Below are 24,558 nucleotides of genomic sequence, written 5' to 3' on the forward strand. Positions count from 1 at the left end.
ACTGCCGTACTTTGCGTAGGCCGCCACTGCCCGCCCCTTCGTCCCTATTGGCTAAAGTAAACTCAGCTCCGCCCACCCAATTGACAGACCCGCCCCTTCACTCCGTCGCCTGGGGCGACGGAACACCGCCTACCTCGTGCCAGCATCATCACTTCCGTTTGGCCGACAGATAACCCGGAAGTTCAAACTAATACGCGGCTAGGGTCCAAATAGTTTACATTTTATTTTTTAATAAGCGTTCATCCAGTTTTCACTTACTGAAGTCTTACAGAAGATGTTCTGTGTTACTTGAGTTTAAACGCACCACAGAGTGTGTTTACCTTTTTCTTTTGGAAAAGTATTCCGGAAACGAAACCCTGAGTAATCGGAAGTGATTATTTGTGAACCAGAAGCTTGATGTCACCAAGGCCTGGGCGGATTGGCTTCGGAATGTAAGGGTAGTGTGTGGAGAAGTTAGCCCAGTGAGATCTAGACGAAGACCCTGTAAAGTGAGGCCCCCTGCAATAGGAAGAGTAAGAGTCTGAGAGGTAAGTCCAAAAACGGACTTGTGTAACTAAGAGGGCATTTTGGAACGGGACGGCGGTCTGAGTTGAAGTTTGGTGTTCAGTCGCTTTGGGTTAAGGAAAGGTTGCCTGTTGTTCCAGGAAGGCTTGTTCAGACAGGCAGGGAACTTGGGATTCGACTTCTGGGGACCGCAGAGGTTGACAGGCTTATCGCTTCCATCCTGCCGCCTTCATACCTGTTACCCACTCCAGACCCATCCTTCACCCCCTTCCCTTGGTGTTTGCCGGCCGACACTGGCTGTGCTCGTACATTTCGCTGCGCATCTTCCGAGGGCTCACTGCTCTTTCGAAGGGTCTTTGGAGACCTGTTTTCAGAACAATAGGAGGCGGGTTTGTGACTTTTGAGGAAGGTAGTCGTGGGAGACGCTATGCCGAGTTATATCGAGTACCCGAGTGATCATTTTTGTGGTGAAACCAGTTGTCATCCAGTGTCCCAGTTCATCATACTCATAATCACTGCATTAGTATCACCTTCCTTCTCACGTTCTCCACTGAATCTTAGCCTATAGTGTAAGACCATGCATACATTTCTGAAAGCATATGCTATGCCATTTTAATTTTATTGCCAGGAAGTGCAAATTATCATGAATTTTTTGTCGCTTGTTAAACGTCTGAACAGAAGCTCCTCTCTGATATATAAAGTGAACAAAATAGTGCCAATAATGTCTCCTGAGAACATAATTAATTACTTTTAAATTCCTGGTGTCATATCAGTGATACAAAAGCCCCTACAGTAACTACAGTACTCTTTCTGAGCTAAATTTAAGGACACACATCTGATAATTTAGAATATACTGGTGGTAATTTAGAGTATACACTGAAACAGAAATTTGAAAATAAACCACCCCTAATTTTTTTGAGACATTTGGTAACCATAACAATATCACCTTGTGGAAAAGGGCTATAAGGGGCACCTCCTAAATGCAGAAGGAGAATATCACAGTATTTAAATTACAGGGACTTAGTGAATGTGTTTATATGGTATTGTTTTAATTCTTTCATTTTATACATTTTTAGGTTTTTCAGTAGAAGTCTTGGGGTGCATTTTTATTGGTGAAAAAAATGACTACTCTTGAAAGCTTAGAAACCAAAGGTAAGTGGTCTTCTTTTGCTGATAATTGTTTTTAAAACATGAAATTTATGATGATAGGACAAAGGAATGTTTGAGCCAGGTAACCAAACCCCATAGAGCCCTTGGGAATCATTTGTATTTCATATCTCTTCATGTTTGTTTCTTAATGCTGTGTTTACATTTCAGTACTACAGATACAGGTGAATAGTAACATCATTTGGTAGTATTTATTAGATGACTACTACTGTTAAACAGTAGTGTAAAAGCAAATTTTTATAGCTATGTTCTCTGTCCACTAGAAGATTAAGATTTAAATAAATAATATACATTGTAAAAGATTTGGGTAGATGGACAAACAACTAGCAGGTATAAAAGACCTTTTTCTTATTGCATTGGTTTGTTAGGGCTGCTGTAACAAAGTATCACAAACTGGTAGCTTAAACAACAGAAATTTATTGTCTCACAGTTTTAGAGTCTAGTAGTCCAAGATCAAGATGTTGGCAGAGCCATGCTCCCTCTGCAGGCACTAGGGAAGGATCTGTTCCAGGCCTCTCTCCTAGTTTCTGGTGGTTTGCTGGCAATTTTTAGTATTCCTTGGCTTGTAGACACATCACAGTGATCTCTGCCTTTTTGTTCACATGGCATTCTCCCTGTGCATGTGTGTCTCTGTGTCCAAATTTCTCCTTTTTAAAAGGACATTAATCATATTGGATTAGGGTGCACACTACTCCAGTATGATCTCATCTTAACTAATTACATCTGCAATGACTTTATTTCCAAATGAGGTCACATTCTGAGGTATGGATGGGACACAATTCAACTCAGAACATTTGCGAATAACTACAGTAGTTACTTTTTAGTCCTGCCTTGCTTGTCCTTTGTATAACATTTCATACTACTGATCATTCCCACTTTTTGAAATACTTTCTTTCCTTGATTTCCATGACTTTACTCTTATTTTCCATCTACTGGCCCTTCACTGTCCAATGCAGTAGCCACATGTGGCTATTTGAGCTTAAATTAGTATTTTTAAAAATTAAAAATTCAGTTTCTCAGTCACATTAGCCACATTGAAGTGCTCAATAGCCACATGTGGCTGGTGGGTATTGTATTAGAAAGTGCAGATATAGAACATTTCCATAATTGTAGAAAGTTCTGTTGGACACCACTGCTCTAGTTATAGTTTCTTTTTAATTCTCCTCTTCTTCTGGTTTATCTTTTAAATATTAATGTTTTTCAGCCCTCCTTCTCTTCTACTCTCACAGCTTTAGTAATTATAAGGATGGCTTCCAAATCTATCTATAGCTCAGATCTCTTTCCTTGTGATTCAGACCCTTGTAGCTTACTGTCTACTGATTATCTTCACTTAGACATAGATAACAGTCTTAGCATGTCCCAAAGTGAGCTCCTCTTGATTCAGGTTATTCTTGGGTAGAGTGAGTTGTGGAGGTTGGAGCTGTCAGTGAGAGATGGGAAACTATTTCCTAGAAGCCAGTTTTGCAGCAAGCACATCTCCAAACGCAAACTCTTTAAAGGGGGTTTAAATGTGTTTAGACAGCGAAGATCATGCCAATAAATATTTAATTGAATTTAATTCAGCTGAGTGCAAGAGCATTTCGGGGTCACCAGAGGCTTTTTATAGTATTAGAATAAGCAAACCAGAAACTGAAATGAAAGTAATAAGCTGGGGATTAATGGGAAATAAGAGCAATTAAATCATAACTACTGTGAAAGCAGTTAGCATGGTACTTGGCAAAAAACGAAAAACTAAATACGACATTATCATTAGTAATTAGAAGTTAGTTATTGCAAGGCCTCTGTGAAATTATTTATTTGTTGTTACTTGTTTGTAATGAGGATTAGAGTTATAAAGCACATTCACATACTTATTTCATTTGATCTTAATTTTACAGTGAGGTAGATAATTCAGCTGTTAGTCCTAATCCTTCGTTTAATATCATTTAAACTGTTGTTAGTGAAGAGTTACTTGTATCACATGGCCTGAGAAAAGGTGCACTTATATGGTTGACATTTGTCAGTTGCCTGCATTTCCTGTAACTGCCTCAGAAAAGAAGCAAGATTGGCTTATAGGGACAGAACTTCTTCTCAGCAGACATTTGAGCAATACTGTCATCATGAGAGGGATGTGTCCTTGCTGCTAAGGCTTTTTGAAAGGGAAACATGCAATACATAGGAACAATTAGAAAATTAGAATTTGAATCCAAAACTTTTGGGGGAAGCAAGGTTGAAATTAAAAGTAAAGGGATTGGGCTTCCCTGGTGGTGCAGTGGTTGAGAATCCGCCTGCCAACGCAGGGGACACAGGTTCGAGCCCTGGTCTGGGAAGATCCCACATGCCGCGGAGCAACTGGTCCCGTGAGCCACAACTACTGAGCCCGCGCGTCTGGAGCCTGTGCTCCGCAACAAGAGAGGCCGCGATGGTGAGAGGCCCGCGCACCGCGATGAAGAGTGGCCCCCGCTTGCCGCAACTAGAGAAAAGCCCTCGCACAGAAACGAAGACCCAACACAGCCATAAATAAATAAATAAATAAATTTATAAGGAAAAAAGAAGTAAAGGGATTAAAGTCAGACAGTTTAGTGAAAATAGACCAAATAGGAAGGTCTGAGATGTTCAAATATTTATAATTCCATAAAATAGTCTAACTTTTAACTCTTAAGTCTGTGGAACAATAGTTATTAGGTGAAGAAGGATTCCATGGACAGATAAATTAGAGAAATGCTGGACTAAGGGAGAGATTATACTACAGGACCCTTCAGAGCCTTTTATATACTAATGTACACTGTTCAGCTCCAAAGAGATATACGTGGTATGCAGCACTGCCCACACTTATTTGACCGGGAAGCTCTTTTATTTGCTGGGCCTCTGACAAAAGGAACGTTTGGATTCCACATCAGTAAACATGGGCCTGACTCTTAAGTCCACTGCCTATAGCATATTTTTCTAATTTAGTGGTAAGTAAACTTCATTGGGTGATACTGGTGACATATAAAAGAATATTAATTTAAAATTACCAAGTGATGATCCCTAATTTAACTGTTTTATAACTGAATCTGCATATGATCTGAAAAGTTTGTCAGATTATGAGTTAGTAATTAATGATTCCGTGTAGAGGAAAAAAACTGAGCAGTTTTTGAATGAGTTAGTTATTGGATGTTAAAAGGAAATCTTCTAGGTGGTGTGTTAATGTTAACATTGATGAACTTCCATAAGCATTTACTCACCTTTTCTGCACCAAGCACCATTTCATTAAGCTGATGATACCAAGATTAGGAGGCAGTCCCTGCCCTGAGGAGATCTCAACAGTTTAGTCTAGGAGAGAGGCAAATTACTTTGAAACACTCTTGTATTTGCATTATTCTGAAAGCAATGTAGGATGGGGGGGAGGGGTAAGGTTACGTGGTTTGCCCAAGGTCACACAATGTGTGGCAGTGGAGACTGAAGTTTTTTACTCAGAGTCTAGTCTAGTTTTATTACACCATCCTGCTGACTCTGAGTATCTGTCTTCATAGATTTAGTTTTATCAAAGAAGGAGAAATGTTTGTTTCATAACAGACTATAAAATAATGTTCTTTTTGCCTCAGTATTCTAGAGCAAGGGTTGGCAAATTATGGCTCTTGGGCCTGCTGAGAATATTTGCAGTCTGATAATAGGGAACACGAACTTTGAATCGCACTTAAGCCAGGTGTTATCCCGAGTAAAAAAGAACTCTTTTCTTTTCATTATTAGACCTATATTACCAAAAAACACTTCACTCAATTATTATAATTTGAATTTCATTTTTAAAATTTTGTTTTTTCTCTTCATATATAAATGCCTATATATCAATAGTATCCTTAATTTTGCCTCATGGTCCACAAAGCCTAAAATGTTATCTGGCCCTTTATGGGAAAAGTTTGCCAACCCCTATTGTACAGTATTATTTGTTCTCTTGCTACATTTCACCAATTTGGGGGAAAGGCAGTGAGAATGAGCCATAAACCTTAGATATGTTTTAATTCTTTGATAAGTGATCACTTATCAAAGAATTAAAAGTTAATTCTTTGATAAGTGATCACTTATCAAAGAATTAAAAGTTAATTCTTTGATTAACTTAATGGAAGTAAATGGAAGTTAATTAACTTAGTGGAAGTTAATGTTGATGAGTAATTAAAGAATTGTTTCCTTGGTTCCCTTCAAAGAATGGGAAGGGATTGATGTTTTGCTTTACTTAAACATTACTCATAATTACAGAGCTGGTACCATAGATCACTGTCATCCCACTTGACTGAAGGTAATTGCTCATGAATGTGCCCTGGATTGGGCCTAGTGCATATGTAATAAAGGTTTCTATGTGGGTCACAGAAAAAATAGAATTATGAAAGTAAGTTACTGGGTGAGAAAATGTAAAGCCCTGATTCCCCCTTGCCTCCTTGCCTGTGCACAGTAGCTAGAAGCACAGTTGTTACAAAGAGGGAGCTGCCATGTGAGATATGGTACAGCTTTGGGACTCACAAGTGCTTGAGTAAGTAGAACAGTTTAAATTAAGGAAGAGTAAATTGAGTTTGAACCAAATTGATTGAATTTCTTGATTGGAATTTTATGACAGTTTTGTTTGAAAAGAGATTTCTGTTAAATACCCATTGTTTCTTTGCCTTTTAAATTTAGCATTAACCATTTTGTGATTTGTTCTTGAATCTCCATTACCTAAAATTCCAAATCAAAAATGTTATGACTTGCCTAGAAATCGTATTTAATCTTAACAGATGTCACAACTGCTTCTTATTTCTTCAGCTTCAGTGGGCCTGAATGGCATAGCTCTAGTGTGTCTTTTTGTTGTGTTTTTTTATTGTGAATCTGTAGTTAATTCATGACTCTACATTACTTCTTAAATGCCAGGATGTCTTAGTGACGAAATTAAATTTGCACGAGATAGAGTTAGACAAACTTGAAAACATATTTTAAAAGCATGGGAATAGGCCTTTATTTTTAAAACAGTTCAGTGGGGATTCTCCTTCTCCATGCTGATGTGCTACAGCATGAACTAAGTACCAAACCCTTTATTTCACTTTCAGAAGTATTCCTTTGTTCATCTTTTTGAAAGTAGAGTCAGTCCTAAGGCTCAAGGTATGTCTTAGTTAACATTTAATACAGAAATGACAAAATATTTTATTTTAATATAAAACGTTTTGTTAAATAGAACACCTTAATTATACCTCAGATGTCTTTCTACCTCCTGTGTAACATAACTCAGGAATTCCAGTACATTACTACATACTTAGGAAAAAGTCCCCAAAAATCTGATAAATGAAAAAATAGTCCTAAAGTCTGATGATATAACTTTGTAAAACTTTAGCATAAGAGAATAAAAGGCACAATTACATTTTATGATATTAAGCTTTTTCTCCCCTTAATCAAGATCCAAAGTTATTAGATTTTTTTAAAGAATAATAATAAAAGCAATAGGAGGTAACATTTAATGAGTGCTTACTGTGTCATTCTAAACACTTTAGAATGTTTTCTTATTTACTTTTAAGCATTGCAATAGCTCATGGATATGGAGCATGCAAAAAATAAAACTAAATAAAGACATAAGTAATAGATCTACTGATACGTCAGTAGGGTTATTTTGTGAGGCAGTTTGACAATGCAGATCTTCACCTGACACATAATTCTCTTCTTGGGAATTTATTCAAAAGAAATAATTCAGAATTTGAAAAAAACCCTGTAGGCAAAAAAATATTCACTAAAGCATTTTTATAATAAAAAATTGGAAAGAGTCTAAACATCCAACAATAAAATAGTAATTAATTAAATAGTGCTATATTAACTTGAAGGAATAATATAGTCATAAAATGAAAATATGAAGACTAGCAAAATAGAAAAATATATTAAGCTTATAAAGTTAATTATGAATATAAGTATATAAAAATATTGAAGAAATTTGAAGTAATGAAAAGTTATTTTAGAATGATGAGAATATACGTAATTTTTTCTTCTTAATATCTTTTAATCATGTAATGTTTTAAAAAATAGTAATAGAAACCAGAAGATATGTCACTGTGTATGATGATAATCTGTTCTACTCTGTAGGTTCTGTATCTATATAACTTAAGTTTGGAAGAAGAAGAAAAATAAGCTTATTAAAAAGTAGAAACCTGGGAGGGATGGATTGCGAGTTTGGGATTAGCAGATGCAGACTATTATATATCAAATGGATAAACAACAAGGACCTACTGTATAGCACAGGGAACTATATTCAATATCCTGTAATAAACCATAATGGAAAAATATATGAAAAAGAATGTATACATACATATAACTGAATCACTTTGCTGTACACGAGAAATTAACACAACATTGTAAATATATACATTCAAATCATATGAATATATGATTTGGCTAGATAGTAATGAATTCACCAAAGACTGATCAATAGTCCATGATTGTTCAATTAACATTTTTGTAGAAATCAAATTTCTGTAGAAATATTTTTCTACCACTTATTGCAAACTTATTATATATTACCCAGTAATACATGTTATCTTTTTACATGTATGTCCTGTCTCCTCAAGTTTAGATAGTAAGTTTCTTAAGCATAGAGGTCCCCACTACCTCATACAATGTCTGGCCAATATTAGGCACCAAGCAGCATGTTTGTTGCCTGTAAAACTCAAAAGTTTATCATCACCATTGTTATATGTGCTTGTCCTTTTCCCCTCCTCTTGCTTCCATTCATTTATTGTTCATCAGATAGAGAGTTCTGGGTACAAGGCACTTTACTAAGAATATAGTGGTAAACGAGTGACACATAGTCCCTACCCTCATGGAACTTATATCCTAGTGGAAGGCACAAATAGTATATAACTAATTACACTGAAAAAAATGTTTACCATTTTGATAAATGATTGATTCCAAATCCCTTGATTCCAAATCTCTTGCAGTTTCTACCAAGAGAGAAACCATTTATTTAAGGAAAGTTTGAACCTGAAAGACTTTGTTCATCTTTTGTTGACACATGATTGTTTTGAAAATTTTTACTCTAAATTTTTTCCCTTTTTTTCAGTACCAGGAATTCTGAATGTAGGGTAAAGCATGTCTTAGCATTTTCCTGGCATTTCTTTTCAGTAAGTAGTTTATGTTTTGTTTTCCCGTCTATAGTCATCCTTACTTCATCCCCAATTCGAGGAGCGGGAGATGGAATGGAAACTGAGGAGCCACCTAAATCTATTGAAGTTACTCCTGGAATCCAACCTATAAAGCATCACATCCTTCCAAATCCACGAAAGAAAGCAGTTCCATCAGAGAGCCCAGGCGTTCTTCAGCTAGGGAAGATTCTCGCTGAAAAAGCAGTGGAAGTCGAAGCTGTAAGAATATTAGTTCCCAAAGCCGCTATAACCCATGATATCCCCAACAAAAATGCAAAGGTTAAGTCTCTGGGACATCATAAAGGAGAACTCCTTGGCCAGCCAGAGGGAGTTGAAGAACCCAGAAAGGAACTATCCGAGGTAAAGAATATATTGGAAAAGCTCAAGAACTCTGAAAGGAGGTTACTACAGGACAAAGAAGGTCTTTCAAACCAGCTCAGAGTACAGTCAGAGGTAAGAACAGCCTTAATAGGTTTAATGAGTACCTCTCTTTATACCTGGGCCTTCTGAGCCTGCATGTTAGAAAACAACACTTCCTCTTGCAATGTCATTATAACTTGTCATTTATCTAAAAAACTTCCTCTTAAATTTCTCATTCTCTTTAGTGCCTCTAATAGAACTAGTTTATGTTGGGAACTTATCCTCTAAACATGGTTGAAGTATGAGGTACTTTGGACAATGTGAGGTACTTTGGACAAGACCACCTATAAGTTGTAAAGGAGGTTACAGTTATGAACTTGCAGACCAGAGATTGACTAAGTAAGACTAGTTAATAATCCTTGCTTTAAGAATCCATAAATTCCAAGTATTTTTGTCTGTGTATAGATAATACTTAGAATAAAGAGAATGGTGGTATAAGTATCAGTATCTTCTTTGTAAGTGGAAAATTATCTATAGTGCTTGATTCACTTTCTTTAATCTTTACATCTTAGTAATTGCCTTACCAGCCCCACTTTGCCTCTCTGTTAGATTATACATCTTTTTGTTAGATGTTAGTCTTTGTGACACCATGGTTAGTGGTTGTCATCCAAATATATTTCTAATATATTTAATAATATATTTTAATATATTTTTAAATAACTAATTTCAAATTATAAAACTAGTACATATTTATTTGTAAACATTTTAGAAAATACAGAAAACATAATGAAAATAATGCTACCTATATTATACCATCTGGCTATAAATGCATAATTACACATACTGGGTATATTTTTGCCTTGTAACTCACTTTTTTTAGTTGTTTTTTAGTTGTTAATACAGGATATTCTATTAAAATATCATTATTAATAGCAACAGTGTTCTTCAATGACTGCACCATATACCAATACCTTTTATTGGACATTTATGTTTTAATTTTTTGCATTTTTGATAACAATGTGAAGAACATGCTTATAGACATGTGAATTGCTTTCTTTGCTTAAATTCTTAAAAATAAAAATCCTAAGGCACAAAGAAATCAATTTTTAAATGTTGGAAAAGATTTATAAAACACTTTGTCATATCTTTTAGCAAAATTGATTGGTTCAGTTTTCTAATATTTTGCCTTTAAGTGTTGACTGGAGGCAGTTTGTAATTTTTATGATAATGATTTGTACTCTTATAATAAGAGGCTCAGATTATAACCACATGGACTGTAGATTAATAGAGATAAAGACATGGTTGTATACATTTTGAAACTTAAATATTTAATATCACTTTTTGATACACACTTTTAGTAATGGAGGTCCAAACTACATGAAACACAGTTTCTCTTTTGTTCATTTTGCTGCATTAAAGTCACTGGCATCACTTTGAGCTTGTTGTATTGGTCATGATTTCCTCCAGGTCAATCGTGAGTTAAAAAAGCTGCTGGTGGCTTCTGTTGGGGATGATCTTCAGTATCACTTTGAACGTCTAGCCCGTGAGAAAAATCAGCTTATTTTAGAAAACGAAGCCCTAGGTCGAAACATAGCTCAGCTTTCCGAACAGTTAGAACGGATGTCGATACAGTGTGATGTGTGGCGAAGTAAATTCCTTGCAAGCAGGTATTTTCTATTTTAAATAGTATTTCATTTCCTAGCTTTTGCTCTATCAGATTTTTGACCCCTAATGCAAGAAAATAGATTGTAGTGTGAAAATTGCTGATTCAAATTGTCAGAGTACCTCATGTATTATTTAAGATGTGGACTCTCCCTCCTCTGGATGGTCATACAGTCTCCGTAAATGGAAAAGTGGTATCAAAAATCTCCTCCCTCATTCCAGAATTCTGAGTTACTCTTCTATAGTAGAAATCACTCCTACTACAATGTTTAAGATCAAAACAAAACTGTAAACTCAGGCAATTAATAAATACGTAAATTTTTTAAAAGACTATTTTTCCCCACCTTCTATCTGGAGAACTCAAATATCATTGCCACTCCATACATCATATTTTGTCTCTCGTGCTCTGTTCTTATAGCTCATTTTACTACATAATAGAGCTTCCCAACCTTTTTCTCACCATGCACAAACAGAAAATGATAACATCTGTATGACATACTGTATAGCATACTGGATGAGGCTACTCTCCAGTAGAGGTGAGAACCCCAGGCCCCTAGAACCCCCAGCCCTTAGAACCCCCAGGCCCATGGACACACTGGTAGTTGGGAAGCTCTCTTATATATTATGATTGTCTATTTATCCCCTCCTTCCAACTTTGAGTTACTGGAGAACAGGATCTGGGTGTTATCCATCTGTGTATTTCCAGTGCTTAGCCAAGTGCTTCACACATAGTATGTTTCATAACTATTGATTTAAATTCAATTTTCTCACGAATACCAAAGGCTTCCAGCCTGTACCTTAAGAACCACTGATTGTAATGAATAAATTTTTAGGAAAGTATTTTTTCATGTTTTAATATCTGTGATACTTTCTAGTAATTGATTACTCTGTTAAAATCCTTAATTTGTTTTCTAATTGTACTAATATAGGATCTATTTGGCGAAATGAATTTACTGTTTATTGACTTAGAATGAATATTAATTCTCATTGAACAGCTTAAGAAGCAAATCATGCATATATTTTACAGATTACTGTAATATGTAACTTTTTTTTAACATCCTGATCAATGCTGATAGTAACACTCTAAGGGCAATAATAATTAAACCAAACTTTATTGATATTTTAGTTGATTTAATCTTTTAATGTCAGAATTGTTTTCATTTTAAGGAATTCAGTGGTTACTGTGGTCTGAGACTTTAGTTTTAAGATTTTCAGCTGAATAAAAATACTTCAAAATTTTGCTTCAGTTCCATCAATAGAGAATTGGTTAAATACATTTTGGTACATCCAATCAGAAGAAAACATGAAGCTGTTTTTTTTTAAAAAAAGGGAATGAGTTAGCTCTATGTGTGCTAATATGAAAAAAAATCACCAAGATAAATTATTAGGTGAAAAAAAAGCAAACTATAGAAAAGTTTGTATTAAATAATCCCTTTTTTGTAAATAATATGAATATAGTTATTTTTACACATAATTTTATGTTGATATACACATAAATTATTTTTTTCTAGAAAAATGTATTGGTTACTTTATTGATTACTGATTATAAAAGAAGGATGGGGATTTGGACAGGAAGAAGGACTTAGTTTTGCTTTTTTATAAATCTTTCTATATTTAATATTTTTCTAAGGACAAAGAAGTAATTGAATGGCAGAAAAATAACTCATTTTTTTCTCTTAAGTTTTCCGTATTTAAAAAACATTTAAATAATGTTATTTTTTTCCCAAAACTTGATTAATCTAGAGTAAGACTGAAGTACATTCCAAAGTCACTATATAGGAAAGTTAAAAAACTGTTTCCTTTGTCATTCTGTAAACAGATATTTTAATTGAGTCCCTTTAATAAGTTCTAAGCTCATAAAGATTTTAAATGTTTTTTAGTGAAGATTTAAAAACTGAGAAGTAATTTGACAACGTTAAATCTTTTTTGTAAGTTTTTAAAAATGACATAGTCACAAAGGTAGTATGTTAACTTCTTAACACTGTCAGAGAATCTATATGTAAGGTTTTAATCTTTTCCAGGGTTATGGCAGATGAGTTAACCAACTCCAGAGCAGTTTTACAGCGTCAAAACCGTGATGCACAGAGTGCTATACGAGATCTCCTGAGTGAACGGGAACAGTTTCGTCAGGAAATGATAGCTGCGCAGAAGTATGGCACTTGTTTACATTCTGAACTCTTCTCCTTTCTCCTGCAATTTTTGTTATTGAGATAGTTCTTTAGTATTTCTACATTTAATAACTTATTGAGCATATACATTTTAAAACAGATGCCCAGGGGAGGGAGAAGGACTGAAAAAACAGAAGACGTGCTTCTTTTATTCTTAATTGGGGAGAGAATTAGTTACATCTATAATAGAAGAAATCCCTGGATTTAAAAATAGTTTTTGGTTATAGTTATAGCAGTTTTGTATGGTTTTTGGTAGAAGCCAAAAAGCATACTGGTCTTTCCTTTGGAAGGAGATCTTTTTGAGGACTGTTCTACAGTATTAGAGCTTACTTTCATGTCTGTATGCACCAGAACTGTCAAAATTGATAGTCTTCCTTAAATGTACTTTATACTTTTATGTAGTTGATTTCTTACAAATCAAATAAGTAAAGGTCAAGAGAAAATCAAAGGGGAAATTAGAAGAATGAAAACACAATATATCAAAATATAAGATTTTGTGAGAGGCAACTAAAGCAGTGTTTAGAGGGAAATTTATAATTTTAAATGCTTATTGTAGAAAAGAAAAAAGGTCTCATCAATAATCTAAGCTTCCTTCTTAAGAAACACAAAGAGCAAATTAAGCAGAAGGAAGAAAAGGATGAGAGCAGAAATAAATGAAATAGAAAGCCAAACACTGGTTCTTTGAAAAGATAAGTTGACAAAACCTCTAGGCAGTATAATCAGGAAAAAAATAGATACACATGACTAGTATCAGGGATGAGAAGGAGAGGGGTACACTACTGATTCTGTAGACATAGGAAAGATAATAAGGGGATGTTATGAACAACACTATGCTAATCAATTCAACAACTTAAATGGACGATCTCCCTAAAAGACCCAAACCACCAGAGTACTCAAGAGCAGATAACCTGAATAGCCCGGACCTATTAAAGCAATTTACTTTGTAGTCAAAAACCTTCTAGTAAAGGAAACCCCAGGCCTATATGGATCCATTGGTGAATACTAACAAACATCTAAGGAGGAAATAAAACCAAATTTACACAAACTTTTCTAGAAAATAGAGAAGGGAACAATTTCCAACTCATTTTATGAGGCCAGCATCATCTTGACACCAAAACCAGACAGAGGCACTACAAGAAAACTACAGGCCAATATCGCTAATGAATACAGATGCAAAAATCCTTAACAGAATTTCAGTGATTCAAATCCAACAGTATATAAAAATGTTTATAGATCGTGGCCAAGTAGGTTTTATCCCAAGCATTATAAGTTGGTTTATCATTTAGAAATCAACCAATGTAACTCACACAAAAAATTATCATATACATATACCATATGAATATCTCAATAAATGCACAAATCAAATCAGTAGTTCTATAATACTGTATGAGTATACTATTATATTTTACCTGTACTAAAATATGAGAACTAAAAAATGTACTGTTTGTTGAATGATTTCCAGATAACCATAAAATCAATAAGTGCTTTCTGTAATCTGACTTATTTTACCAGACTTCCTGATTTATTAAACTCTGAGAGAAAGATAGTGGAGAAAGATACTATATGATTTCAGAAATATGCTTCTCATTTATTCATCATTCTTGATTTTTATATTTTATCCTCTGATTAATATTCAGTGCTCATGTGTGGTCTTTGCAGGTTGTTGGAGGAGCTCTTGGTCTCCTTGCAGTGGGGAAGAGAGCAAACTTACTACCCTAGCGCGCAACCTCACAGCACAGCAGAACTAGCGTTAACAAATCACAAGTTGGCAAAAGCAATAAATTCTCGTCTTCTGGGAAATGTTGGCACTAATGGTCAAAAAAAGTTTCCATCAACAGTTGAATTCTGCAGCACCCCAGCAGAAAAAATGGCTGAAACGGTAAAATACTTCTCTTTCGTGATCTGTGGAACCTCTAAGACTGTCCTCTTATTGAAAGGTGACATGTTGTAATGCAAAGTGCTTGGCATTGGGAGTTAGGAAATATGGGATCAAAATTTGATTCTCATACTAATGAGCTAGTGATCTTGTAGAAAATTATTTCCTCCTCTGAGCTTTAATTTTCTCACTCTATTCTTGAGGAGAAAAAAATGTAGTTGTTTTTAAAGGTGCCCTATTTTTTAGCTACTGAATCATTGATAATCCTTTTCTTGAGCTCATTTTGATATGAAAACCACTGTGCAGAACTTTTAATTTAGTAATCAAGAGTAGATAATTGATTACTTCTGGTCTAAGATGTTACTTGTTTTTTCCCCATATAGATGGGAATGTGCCAGACTCCACAGAATCAATTACTGTAGACCTGGTACCTTCAGTCCTGCGTGAATTAAGGGCTCATGCAGGTGACCTGTCAAATACTGTGGTCTCACAGTTCTACAGCCATCCAGGTTCACCCTCATTACACTTCAGTATCTGACTCCCATGTCCCCATCATAGGCCTTGTCATTACCAGAACTTTTCCACTTTTAAAATCTTCAACATCTCTCCATGAACTGTGATCTCAGCTTTTCTTTCCAGCTCCAATTCTATCATTCTGAATACCCCTGTTCCTTGATCACATCATAATTTTTATTCCCTTGGGCCCTACATTTTTTTTCTTCATCTCATCAGCTAACTCTCCTGGCTTCTTCCTGCCATAGCTTGCCTAGACTACATTCTTAAGGATGTTTCTTTCTTATCCTTCTCTCAGGTACCCTGAAAACCCCATTCTTGTGTCAGTTCAACTGCTTGCCTTCTTGGTTTCTATACGCATCCAACTATTACCTCAGATTCAGCAGATGACTTTGGTTCCTTGTTCACAGAAGAAAAAGAGGGCAGAGGCAGAAAATTCCCTCAAGGTCCCACTTGCTATCCAGAAGCCTAGCTATATGGCAACCATCCTTACATATATTTCTGTTACTGGAAAGGGTGTCCCTCCTCCTTTCCAAAGCATAGCATGTTCCCTCAGCCTCATCAGGCCTCCACCAACAGTTCTTCTATTGGCTCTTTCCTTTTGGCTTAAGAACATGCCCAAGTGTCTTCCATCTAAAAAGGAAGAATGTTCCCTCTATCCTAAGTCCTCTATATATGGTCTTATGACCGTCCCTTCACAACCAAGAATCTTGAACAAGTTGTCTGTACTTATTTCTACTTACATACCATCCACTCCTCAACTCCTGCCATTGCTTAGCTCAATAGACTTCCAGCTCCACTGTTCTCAAAAAGTACTCTTATAAAGGTCATGAATATTTAAATACTTTGTCATGTTTTACTTCATCTAGCATGCCTCCTTGATACTCCCTTTACTCATGTGACATTACTCTTTTCTTGAACCTCATGCTGCCTCTCTGAACTCCTCTTCATAGATTTTCCTCCTTTAAATGTTGTTGTTCCATAGGAACCTGTTCTCCATGCTTTTCAAACTCCCTCAGTTACTGAAACGCCATACTCTCCCAGCTCTTTGCTACTTCTGTGACCATTCTTTCTCAGTGTTTGATGGAGGATGCGGGGGGCAGAATTCTCTTTCTGTGCCCACTCTTGAGCCTTTCCTTACATAACAAGACTTTCTGTATTCTCTAGGGACTATCCTAATCCCATAGCTTTATGCTTGTGACTTCTTCAACTGTGACTTCTTCAACTTCTTCAAAGGAGACGTTTTCATCCTGAGTTAAGAGACTTACATCCAGCTGGACATCTCCATATGCTTATCCCATAGACAGCTAAAAATAGAACAACCTCTTTTCTCCTTGCTTTTGCATTTGTATTCCCATTCTGCAAAAAAAAAAAAAACAGTAAAATAACCTGCTTCTCCTGTATTCCTTAGCTTAGCGAACTATACCTACTACATAGGGATGTTTTGAGGATTCCATAAAATAATACATATAAAGCCTGTAGCAGTTTCCAATATAGGTACAGTAATTTCTCAGTAGATAGTAGCTATCATTATTATTATATCCTTCATCCCTCTAATTCTGTTGCCTTTATAAGTCCTATCAGTTCCTTCTGATTTATCCCCTCTCCCAAGTTCAGACACCTGATCTCCAGGCTAGACTTTAGCAATAGCCTCCTCACCAACATCCCCACCTTGCTTTTGACCTGCCTCCACGCCATCCTCCACTGCCAGTGAGTTATTTCAAAAATGCCAATCCCATCATTCTTGGTACTGCTGTTCAGAGGGCTCCCAGTCTCCCTCATTACTGAACCTGAGTTATTTCATACTGTAGAGAAGGCCTTTTCATTAATCATTATTCCAGTTCCCCTTCTCTAGGACCATTTTCCAGGTGTGTCCACCCTCTGCACTTCACATCCCAGCAGTGTTAACCACTTTCATTCCACAGATAGGCCACTGTATCTCATGCCTCTGTACATACTTTCCCTCTGCCTGGACTGCCCTCCCAACATCTCTCTTCTTGCCCAACCACTATACTGCCTTTAAGAATCAGCCTTCCCTGAATCCCACAGGCAAACCTAGATGTTCCTTCCTCCAGGCTTCCACTGCATTTTGTACATATATATATATCTAGTATAGCTCTTTATCATGTTAAATTGCAATTGTTTGATTCTCCATCTCTCTCCCAAACTGTAAGTTCCTTAAGGAGCTTATGTCTTACATTTCCTCAAGGTCTGGCATAATCCTTTGTACAACAGTAGGTGTTCAGCTGTTTACTGAATCAGTCCCTGAAACTAAACTCATCAGCTTTATCCAAAATCGTTTCTCTTTTTCGATTCTTTTTGTTGGGAAATGGTGTTGCTGCCTACCTGGTTGCTGCCAGTAGCATCTGGTATAATTAACTACTCCTGATATCTTGAAACACTCTCTTCCCTTGGCTTACGTAACCCTACACCCTCCTATTTCACTGTACAATGGTGGGTAGCCTCAAGGCTTGGTTTACATCCCCTTCTCCCAATCCTTTATCCACCATATTGTCTCACTGAACAAAACTGACAGTCCTACTTCCTTAGTGTCTCTTGGACCTTTTAGCCACATTGCTTCAAGGTCAGCATTTCTTAGCTAGATTATTGCTGTAAACTCCCTTTCTCTGTTCTTCCCACGTCTGCTTTAGTGCCCACTCCTTCCCTCATCCACCCGCTGTGTATAGAGTGATCTCTCTGAAAGGCACCCTGCTTAAAATCCTTCCCTATCACTTTCAGGCTAAAATCTAGAAACCTTCTATCTATACTGGTATCTCGGTCTCCTTTAATTGTATTCCTTTGGCATTTTGTTTCTCTCTCTAAAGGCACATAATGTAATAACATATATAGCGAGTTGGGGTACTGTTATAATTTTCCCTTCTAAATTTATAAGCAGCTTTAAGATAAGTCCTTTATCTCTGTTTGTCCAGTAGCATCTAACCACGTTCTGTAAAAATAGAAGGATATCAAAAACTAAATTGAAAAAGCAGTAATCCAGTAGAAAAACAGAGGTACTGAAATAGAATGGTAGCTCTTAAATGATGCCAGGACATTTTTAAATTAGCTATAGCTCTTCGGGTACATTGGTAACTTAGAAGGACAAAAACCTGCTGGACAATGAGAGCTAGGGAAACAGACATCTCAAGCCATTTCTGAAAGCTGTTTTGAATAACCCTTACATAGAAGGAGAGAAAGCTCTTTCCCCCACTGCTTTTCCCAATTCCTTTCCAATTCCAGTACCTGCCTCCTTTGCCCAATAACCCATGCTCATCATATGATGATGGTTGGAAGAATATGAAAATGAGAAACAGGAGCTATGAGCCAGCCATGTTATCCTTGCCCTTAATTGGAGAATTTTTTTCAACCCAAGAGTTCCTCCTGTTGTGGGTCTCAGTAAAGGAAACAGAATAGGAAAAATCAGAGGAGAAGAAGAATTAAGAGAGTATGGTGTCCATGAATCCAAGAAACAAAAACATGATCATTAGCATAAAATATTGCATATAAATTAGAAAAAGAGAAAGGAAAACCATTGATTTTACAAGTAAATGATCAAAAACTTTGAAATAACATTTCAGTAGAAGAATGAAGGCAGAATCCCAATTCCAAGCAGCTCAATGAAGGACTGAGGGAGAAAGGTAGTGCATACTTTTTGATTAAAGATAAAAATCAACATCACTTACAGTAAGATTGATATAACCTAATTTTCTTTTATGTTTTCATATATTTTCATCAATATGCATAAGAGTAATTTCATTATTTTTAAAAATAGGTAACCTAGGTAATATAATAACTTGACATCATTGTCAAATTTAGAGCTTTTTGAGAAAAGGCATAAGTTCTCTAATCAAATTCATCATTCAAATGTTATTTTTTATGGCAGTTACGTATTAATGAAATAGCACTTATTGGTAGTTATATATTAATAAAACCAAGGGCTTTTAAGTCCTTACTGCATACATCTGACATCACCTCTTATTTTCCTTAGGTTCTACGCAGTTTGGATCCAGTAAGCTGTACAGAGAGCTCACCTGATAATCCATTTTCTAAGTCTTCACCAACCACCTTACTTGCTACAAAGAAAAATATTGGACGATTTCATCCCTATACAAGATATGAAAATATAACTTTCAATTGCTGTAATCACTGCCAGGGAGAACTTATTGCCCTTTAACAGTCAATATGTTGGAGGCACACTATAGAGTCATTATTATTTGGCAGCTGGGGTTCTTTTAATGCTAGAAGTATTATCACTTTCTATTTAAATAATATATATCCCCAAAGATGTTTCATGTACTGGACTCCGGATTACCCTTTCTTAATAAATATCTCAGGGTAAGGAAAAAATGAAACTGTGTAGATATATTTAAAATAGACAATACAGGCATTACAGGATGGTTTTCCTAAAGGACTAAAAGAAAAAGATTCTGTACCTTTCTTTTAGGCCCTAATTTATTATTTATCTATCTTGCTATATATTTTACATAAGCAAACTAATTTCTGTACTCTAAAGCAAGGATTGGCAGACTACAGCCTTGGGTCATATGCAACCACACCCATTCATGTACTGTTGTCTGTGGTTGGTTTCATGTGCTACAACAGAATTGAGTAGCTACAACAGGGTTTGTATGACTAGCAAAGCCTAAAATATTTACTATCTGGTCCTTTACAGAAAAAGTTTTCTGACCCCTACTCTAAAGTAAAAGTAGCTGGCAGGGGTCGGGGAGAGAGTGGGATAGGAGTCCTTTCCCTTTTTGGTGATTTTTAGGGGCTACAAAAGAGTCTTATGGAAATACTGTGGGTGAAGGGACTACTTTAAAAATAAATGCTGTATGTTAGGAAACTTTTAAATATTTTACAGCCACATTAACAAATGCTTGAGCAAAACATGTTCTCATTTTGGTTTTGTGCAGGGGATTCCATATTTTGAATGGATGCAACTTGATATATAGAAGAAACATTCTAACTATTGAGCTCATTTTGGCAATTGCAGCACAACAGGAATATCCAATTTGATACTTATGAAATATGGCAGAGAAAGTAGGATCTTTCTAGAACATTGTTCAAACTCAAAAATGCAATTCATCAATTAATTTTTATGTCATATATATTATTATTTACTTATGACTGGCTATCATCAAACATCCTTTTATACACCTTTAAAAATGTCCACAAAATGTTTATACCAAATTACCCTAAGTGGTTGCAGAAGTGCCTATCAGTAAAGAAATCCTCAAAAGACAAATCTGATCAAATAACAATATGTTTTAATGTCAATTTAATGGTTTTGTTTTGGTCTGATTCATCTGAGTTATAGTTTCAAGTGGCAATAAATTTCTCTACCTTCTTTAGTGTGAATATTTATTTATTTTTCCCCCAGAATGATGCGCTTCAATTCAAGTCTTCATCTAGCTTATACTATTTACAACTGATTCTTCAGCCTTTCCTTTAGGTTTACTTAGTATAAAACGTAGAAGAAAACATAGAGGAAAAGCTCCATGACAGTGGATTTGGCAATGATTTCTTGACTATGACACCAGAAGTACAGGCAACAAAAGAAAAAAATAGATAAATTAAACCTCATCAAAATTAAAACCGTCTGCACAGCAAAAGAAATAAGCAACAGAATGAAAAGGCATCCTACACAATGGAGGAAAATATTTGCAAATGATGTATCTATCTATTAAGGGTCTAGTGTCCAGAATAAATAAAGGGCTACGACTCAACAACCTAAAAACAATCCAGTTAAAAAATGGGCAAAGGAATAGACATTTCTCCAAAAAAAGATACACGAATGGCCAATAAGCACATCACGAGATGCTCAACATCACTAATCATTAGGGAAATGCAAATTGATATCACTTCATATCCATTAGGATGGCTATTACCAATAAAGCAAAATAACAAGTGTTGGCAAAGATGTGGAGAAACTGGAACCCTTGCTCATTGCTGGTGGGAATGTAACATGGTACAGCCATTATTGAGGACAGTATGGAAGTTCCTCAAACAGTTAAACACACAATTGCCATATGATCCAACAATTACACCTCTAGGTAGATACCCAAAATAATTGAAAGCAGGGACTCAAAAGGTTATTTGTATACCAATGTTCATAGCAGCATTATTCACAATAGCCAAAAAGTAGTAATTCACATGTCCTTTGATGGATGAATAGATAAAATGCAGTATATACATGCAATGGAATATTATTCAGCCTTAAGAAGGAGTAAATTCTGATATGCTACAGCACAGATGAATCTTTAAGACACTATACTAGATAAATCAGACACAAAAGGGCAAATAGTATATGATTCCACTTATTTGACATACCTGAAATAATCAAATTCATAGAGACAGAAAGTGGAATAGTGGTTACCCAGGGTTAAGGGAAAGCAGAATGGAGAGTTTTGTTTATTAGGTACAGAGTTTCAGTTTGGGCTGTTGAAAATTTATGGAGATGGATAGTGGTGATGGTTGCACAACATATGAATGTACTTAATGACACTGAATTTTACATTTTTAAAAATGGTCAAAATCATAAATCAGGTAATACATATTTTACCACAATAAAAAAAAAACTTAAAAAAATTATATACATACACTCTTGTAACCACAAACTAGTGGCACACCTCTGCAACTGTTGGTTTAAGAGTGTCAATAATAAAGATAACAGTTAACTGAGCTAAACAAACAAAAAAAAGAGTTCATATATCAACAACCTAACATTACACCTTAAGGAACTAGAAAAAAAAGAGCAAACAACCCAAAACTAGCAGAAGGAAGACAATTGAACTTAGGGTGGCGATAAAATAGAAAAACAGAATCAAGGAAATCAAAAGCTGGTTCTTTGAAAAGATCTGCAAAATTGACAAACCTGTAGCCAGACTGACTATGAAAAACTGAAGATGCAAATACCTAAACTCAGAAATGAGAGTACCAACCTCATTTAAATAAAGGAACAATTATACACCAACAAATTAAATAACCTGAATGAAATGGACAAATTCCTAGAAACACAATTTACCAAAACTGACTCAAGAAATAGGAAATATGAACAAGCCTATAACAAGAGGTTAAATCAGTAATCAAAAACCTCCCAACACCAAGAGTGAATCCTAATGTGAGCTATGGATGTTGGGTGATGATGTGTCAATGTAGGTTCATTGATTGCAACAAATGTACCACTTTGGTGAGGGATGTTGATACTGGGGAAGGTTTTAGGGAGGGAGGGAGCAGGGGATATATGGGAACTCTCTGTACTTTCTGCTCAACTTTGCTGTGAACCTAAAACTGCTCTAAAAAATAAAGTATATTAAAAAACAAAAAACATCCCAACAAAGAAAAGTCCAGGACCAGATAGTTTCACTAGTGAATTCTACCAACTATTTAAAGAATTAATACCAATCCACCTCAGTCCCTTCCTAGAAAATAAAAGCAGAGGGAACAGGGAACACTTCCCAATTCATTTTGAGGCCAGCATTACCCTGATACCAAAGCCAGACAAAGACACAAGAAAAAAATACTACAGATAAATCTCTCTTACAAATACAGATGAAAAAATTCCTCACAAAACACTAGCAAACCAAATACAATATCATAGTAAAGGGATTATATACCACCAAGTGGTATTTGTCTCAGGAATGCAAGGGTGGTTCAATATAAGAATATCAACCAATGTAATATATCACATTAATAGAACAAAGAAGAAAAACCACATCATTTCACTTGATGCAGAAAGCATTTGATACAACCCAACACACTTTCATGATAAAAGCACTCAGAAAAATAGGAATAGAAGGAGTAAGAGGGAGGAATAAGAATAGAACTTCCTCAACTTCATAAAGGGCATTTATGGAAAACCCACAGCTAACATACTTAATGCTAAAAGACTAAAACTTTCCTCCTAAGATCAAGAACAAAACAAGGATGCCCAGGCAGAATGGAACGGCCGCTGGAGACATTCTGTACTGAGAAGCGGCCAGTGGCACGATGGAGCAGGGCCAGGGACCGGTTACACTTGAGATGGACTATGGAATAGCACATCCTAGAGGTGGAAGTCCAAGTCAAACGCAGAAGGACAGCCTCGCTGAGCAACCAGGAGTGTCGCCTGTACCCGAGGTGGTCTCAGCAGCAGCAGCAAGTACCTGTGGTGGATTTCCATGCGGAACTGAGACAGGCATTCTTAGCTGAGACACCAAGAGGTGGTTAAAGCAGTATTGGAACACCTGGGTAGCTGATTCCAAGAGAAAAAAAAACAGCCTTCCCTTAGGTCTCAAGGATCCCAAAACTTTCCTGTAGGTATTGGATTTGGTGGAACAGCAGTCATGACTCTGGGAAAGAGCAGCAAGATGCTGAAGCACATTGACTCTAGGATGAGATGTATCCTGCAAGATGGCCAGATCTTCATTGGCACCTTCAAGGCTTTTGACAAGCATATGAACTTGATCCTCTGTGATTGTGATGAGTTCAGGAAGATCAAGCCAAAGAATGCGAAGCAGGCAGAGCGTGAAGAAAAACGGGTTTTGGGTCAGGTGTTGCTGCGTGGGGGGAACTTGTTTTCCATGACTGTGGAGCGACCACCCCCCCAAAGATACTGGCATTGCTTCGGTACCACTTGCTGGAGCTGCAGGAGGCCCTGGAGTTGGCAGGGCAGCTGGCAGAGATGGTCCAGCTGGTGTTCAAATTCCCCAGGCTCCTCCTGGGTTAGCAGGCCCTGTCCGAGGGGTTGGGGGCCATCCCAACAGGTAATGATCCCACAGGGAAGAGGCACTGTAGCAGCTGCTGCAGTTGCTGCTGCTGCCAGCATTGCTAGAGCCCCAACTCAATATCCACCAGGATGGGGGACTGCCCCCACACCTGTTGGTCGAGCAACCCCACCTCTAGGAATTATGGCTCTTCCACCTGGAATACGATCACCCATGGGCCCACCAATTGGGCTCCCCCCTACTTGAGGGATGCAAATAGGCATGCCCCCTCCAGGAATGAGACCCCCCTCCACCAGAAATAAGAGGTCCATCTCCTCCAGAAATGTGTCCACCAAGACCCTAGGATACTATTGATCCTTCTTAGTCACTTTGTTTCCTGCAATGCGTCTTGTGAAATATGTGGAGTGTTTGTGAGCTTTTCTCCCCTCTGCTGCATTAATATTAGCTAATAAATGCATAGAGCAATTAAACTGTGGGGAAAAAAGACAAGGATGCCC

The 24,558-nt window shown here is 36.5% G+C and overlaps 1 protein-coding gene and 2 pseudogenes across 1 annotated transcript; all 3 read left to right on the forward strand.

Moving 5' to 3' along the window:
• The first annotated feature begins 316 nt into the window (after positions 1–316).
• On the forward strand, positions 317–20,703 carry BLZF1 (basic leucine zipper nuclear factor 1). Its single transcript, XM_068541214.1, has 7 exons — positions 317–527; positions 1,581–1,656; positions 8,794–9,233; positions 10,608–10,807; positions 12,824–12,952; positions 14,630–14,849; positions 19,345–20,703. Exons 2-7 carry the CDS (start codon positions 1,626–1,628, stop codon positions 19,528–19,530), a joined length of 1,206 nt encoding a protein of 401 aa, XP_068397315.1. The 5' UTR covers positions 317–527; positions 1,581–1,625; the 3' UTR covers positions 19,531–20,703.
• A 2,592-nt stretch (positions 20,704–23,295) lies between these two features.
• On the forward strand, positions 23,296–23,605 carry LOC137760706 (SNRPN upstream reading frame protein-like; annotated as a pseudogene).
• Positions 23,606–23,680: 75 nt separating this feature from the next.
• Positions 23,681–24,404, forward strand: LOC137761437 (small nuclear ribonucleoprotein-associated protein N pseudogene; annotated as a pseudogene).
• Positions 24,405–24,558: the final 154 nt, after the last annotated feature.

This window comes from Eschrichtius robustus, chromosome 3 (assembly GCF_028021215.1).
Source record: "Eschrichtius robustus isolate mEscRob2 chromosome 3, mEscRob2.pri, whole genome shotgun sequence".
In the NCBI taxonomy this organism is placed as follows: domain Eukaryota; kingdom Metazoa; phylum Chordata; class Mammalia; order Artiodactyla; family Eschrichtiidae; genus Eschrichtius; species Eschrichtius robustus.